Source organism: Octopus bimaculoides, chromosome 4 (genome assembly GCF_001194135.2).
Source record: "Octopus bimaculoides isolate UCB-OBI-ISO-001 chromosome 4, ASM119413v2, whole genome shotgun sequence".
In the NCBI taxonomy this organism is placed as follows: Eukaryota; Metazoa; Mollusca; class Cephalopoda; order Octopoda; family Octopodidae; genus Octopus; species Octopus bimaculoides.
In genome coordinates, this window is record NC_068984.1 from 119,256,934 (window position 1) to 119,261,127 (window position 4,194).

Here is a 4,194-nt window from a genome sequence, read left to right on the forward strand (position 1 = left end):
CTGGACTGGCTCTTGTGTGGGGTTGTCGTAGGATTTTCAAGCGAGATGAGCGTGGCCGTTGCCAGTGCCGCCTGACTGGCCTTCGTGCGGGTGACACGTAAAAGCACCCACTACACTCTCTGAGTGGTTGGCTTTAGGAAGGGCATCCAGCTGTAGAAACTCTGCCAAATCAGATTGGAGCCTGGTGTAGCCATCTGGTTTCACCAGTCCTCAGTCAAATCGTCCAACCCATGCTAGCATGGAAAGCGGACGTTAAACGACGACGACAACGACTTCTTTCAAACATATCAGTTGTATGCTAATGATTCAGCTGTCAAGTTCTTGCCATGTTTTCAATGGCTATGCTCATACTTGATAATATCAATACTATAAATTTGCTACAGAGAAGATTGCTTTCCAACCATATATTTTCAGGTTCAGTCCCAATGTGTGGCACCTTGAGCAAGTGTTGTCTGCTATAACCAACAAAAGGCTAACTACACAACTTGCTCATGCAATGCATTTTAGTATATTCCTTATGGTTGGCTGCCTTTCCTAACACCAACCACTTTACAGAGTGTAGTAGGTACCTGTTACGAAGCCACTAGCACTAGGAGGATTGACCCTTGTGAGAAGGACTAAAGGGACTCCCTACTCTATCAGTTTTTATTTGGAGTTACTGCCCTTCAAGATAGAGAAACTGTGATGCAGCTTATGGAGTCCACATCTCACCTATATTTGCATAAGCACACACACGCACATCACATCACATCACATGAATTGTAATCTCTCACATGACCATGGACACATTTATCACTTAATTTCTAACATAGAAGATATATATGTATATGCAGACACACATACACACACATATGCGATTATTACTACATTGTTGCCATATTCTGCAATAAACATAGAAAATTCAAAACTGATTAATCAGAGAATAACATTTTCAGACAGTCAGAGAGAGCATGCTGAATCTGTAACATTCTATTCTTTGTTGTCTATTGATCCTTTACAGAGAGGTACATCACTGAGGCATTTGTGAACTCTCCAACAGTTATTTATGTTGACATGCACATTCCCTAAAAGAGACTTCATTTTACCTGTCCACTTTTTCATGAAGCACAAAATTGGTTTGATCAGGCGTGCACCTAATGACAATCAGATATCAAATTGATTGAGTGTAGCATATATGCAAATAGGAAAATAAATTGTTTCAACTTTAAAGATGAAGCTAATCATTGGAAAAATTATAATCTCAACATCAACAACTAATTTGAGACATTTAAACATTTAATGAATTTGAGATTATTAAAAAATAAAAATTTGAAAAAAAAAAGAAAAAAAAGGAAAAACAATTAAAAAACATAGAACTACCTTATCAAGTTCTTCAAGAATTTCAACAGTTGTCTTCTGTTTCTGCAAGAAAAAAAATAATATTCAGAATTATTAACACTGACTGAAAAGAACATAAGATTATTTTATCTTAGAAAATCAGTAACATCTTTTATCATTGCAGCAGCCCACATTGAACAACATAATTAACTTCGATCTTTAAACTGCAAAAACAACTAAAAGGTTCTTTTTCTTTTAAAAAATAGCTTTAGTCATTAGATTGAGGTTATACAGAGTGTAGACAAAGAGAACCTTTGAGCAATTTAACATGGCACCTGACAGATGATCTCAGCCACTTTTGGGAGCTCAAGATGTGGCTCAATCATGTTGAATTATATGTCAGACACACTAAATATGTAAAGCAGGTTACAACATGAATATTATAATGGTCAGAGAATTTCTGCCCAGCTAACAGGTATCACTTATATTTTGTGGTTGAGTGATTAACAACTGGAAGAGTTTCTGACTAGAAAAAGACTTCATTCCAACAATATATAAACATATAAGTTTAAAGAACTAGCTCTTTTATGAAGCTAAGGGGGGGGGATATAAAACAGCAAATATCTAAGTAAATATATTGAATGAAATGCATAATAGTCATTATGCATGAGCTACCATACAAACGTACACATGTATGTTTGTATGAACACACACACACACACACGCACGCACGCACACACATATATATATATACATATATACGCACACACATATATATACAGATATATATATATACATACATATGCATATATCCATGTATGTGTGTGTGTGTGTGTGTGTGTGTTTCCATTCAAAAATACTACTGTAAAGGATTATAGACATTATACTAGCTGTATAAAACTATTGTTAAAGAATTGATACAGTGTACATACACACAGTGTCTATTATCTATCAGATAACATAATCCTTTAATTATATCTTTATAAATCCAGTCCCCACACTTCTAAAATGAATATTCAAGACAGACAGACCCACAGAGAGGGAGAGTATGCATCTGTGCATGAAAGAGAAAGAGAGAGAGAGAGAGAGAGAGAGAGAGAGAGAGAGAGAGAGAGAGAGAGAGAGAGAGAGACAGAGGCAGGAAGAAAGAAAGACAGAAAGAATGGGGGAGGCAAAGTAAGAAAACCCAAAGAACTTAACTAGATATGAATGACATTTGAAAGCAACTTGCTAGTGGTATTGAGTATATTTGGAATTTAAAGAAAATCTTAGATTAAAGAAAGATTAATCATTAGATATACAATAGGGTAGACAGATTTAAAAGAAAGAAAAAAAAAGAAAGTTTAAATTAAGAGATATATCTTCAGGAATTCAGTAGAGCAAATTTCATTGTTTATTTATAAGATAAGGTTCTTCCACTAGGCACAAAGCCAATTGCTATAGAAGTGTATAGCTGACTGAATCAAACCATTGTAATATACTTATTTTCACTGACTGAAAACAAAACTGAATACCACAAACCAGTTAGGACCGCATTCTACTATTTCTGTCAACTTACTTGCTTGCCTCCTTTAACACTTTTAACACCTACCCATCTGTAACCATCTTTTTGTTTTGATAAAACCCTTTCATTTTAGGCTGTTCATATTTAAATTAAAAATGTCCTTCATAATCTTATCTAGGAAACTTTTGGTTCAGTAATGTTTCAAATACCAGTTTAATAATTACAATGATTTTAATAAATATCTCAAAAATTCTTGATGCTTTTTAAAATTAACACTACAAAGAGAGAATGTATTTATTAGATGTATGGCCACAAAAGGATTAAGATGTCGCAGAGTTGTTGGAATATCAGAAAGAGAAATAAATAAAATTAATGCTTGAATTTACTAACTTTTATTCTTACAGTTATCTCTGTTTTGATTCCCAATTTGTAACTATGACAAAACACTTGTATCACTAATATATTTGAGAAAACATGATTATCACAATCTCATTTCTACTTTTCTTTTGTGTGCGTGTGGTGTGTGTCTAGTGTGTGTATGTGTGAGAGAGAGAGCCTTTATGCCAAGCAAATCTCCAACAAACCTTAAAAATCAATACAACAATATCTTAAGTTCAATGATAGATATACTGAGTGTATTCACCTGGAGTCCAAAATTATTTTCTGAAAAGAAAGACTGCTAAGTGCTTAAAGTGCTTGACTACTACTAATCCATAAAATAAAAACCTACAACTGATATTCTATACTGTGCCCTCAAAAATGGTAATTAAGTCCACTTATTTGAAAACATATACCATCCCAGCTAGCTGAATAGCTAGCATAATGGAAGAGCATCATCAGGTACTAAAATATTTGATCAAAAAATTTCTTGCAAATGACTCAGGCTTTAAAATCATCTAAACCATGTTATTAAAAATAAATTTGAAAAGACCAAACTAAAAATGAAATCTACAACAACAATTTCAATTATGGTCACATAGCACATGACATATTCACATTTACATGGCTCAAACTCCAGAACATGACTTATGTCTATTAATCCCAGATAGAGTTGAAAAGTCAGGTTAGTCTTGGCTGGACACAACTTCAAAAATAGTCAGATGGTATGAAAGCCCTACTATTTCTGCCACTCAGAAAAATGAAGTCACAATGTTTACTATTACAAGCAACAGAAAGCCAAAACTATGGAAGATGTTAAGAAACTTGTGGACTACCCAAAGAGATCAATAGTTCATATCCCATTCTCAGCATAGTGTTTGCAGAAAAATCCTTTACTCTTAATATCCATTAATGCTTGCAATGTCTCCGGCATGGAGTAATTGATGAGCATTTTGTTAAATTGGCAAAAATGTTTATATTCTTTGGGATCATTA

General features: G+C 34.0%; 1 protein-coding gene across 1 annotated transcript in view; it reads right to left on the reverse strand.

Moving 5' to 3' along the window:
• The window catches only part of LOC106874860 (endoplasmic reticulum junction formation protein lunapark-A), a 99,611-nt gene that overhangs the window by 50,320 nt on the left and 45,097 nt on the right, over positions 1-4,194 (reverse strand). The window contains exon 2 of the mRNA XM_014922757.2: positions 1,360-1,401. Coding sequence (XP_014778243.2) covers positions 1,360-1,401 — 42 coding nt within the window. The remainder of the gene's footprint in view (positions 1-1,359; positions 1,402-4,194) is intronic.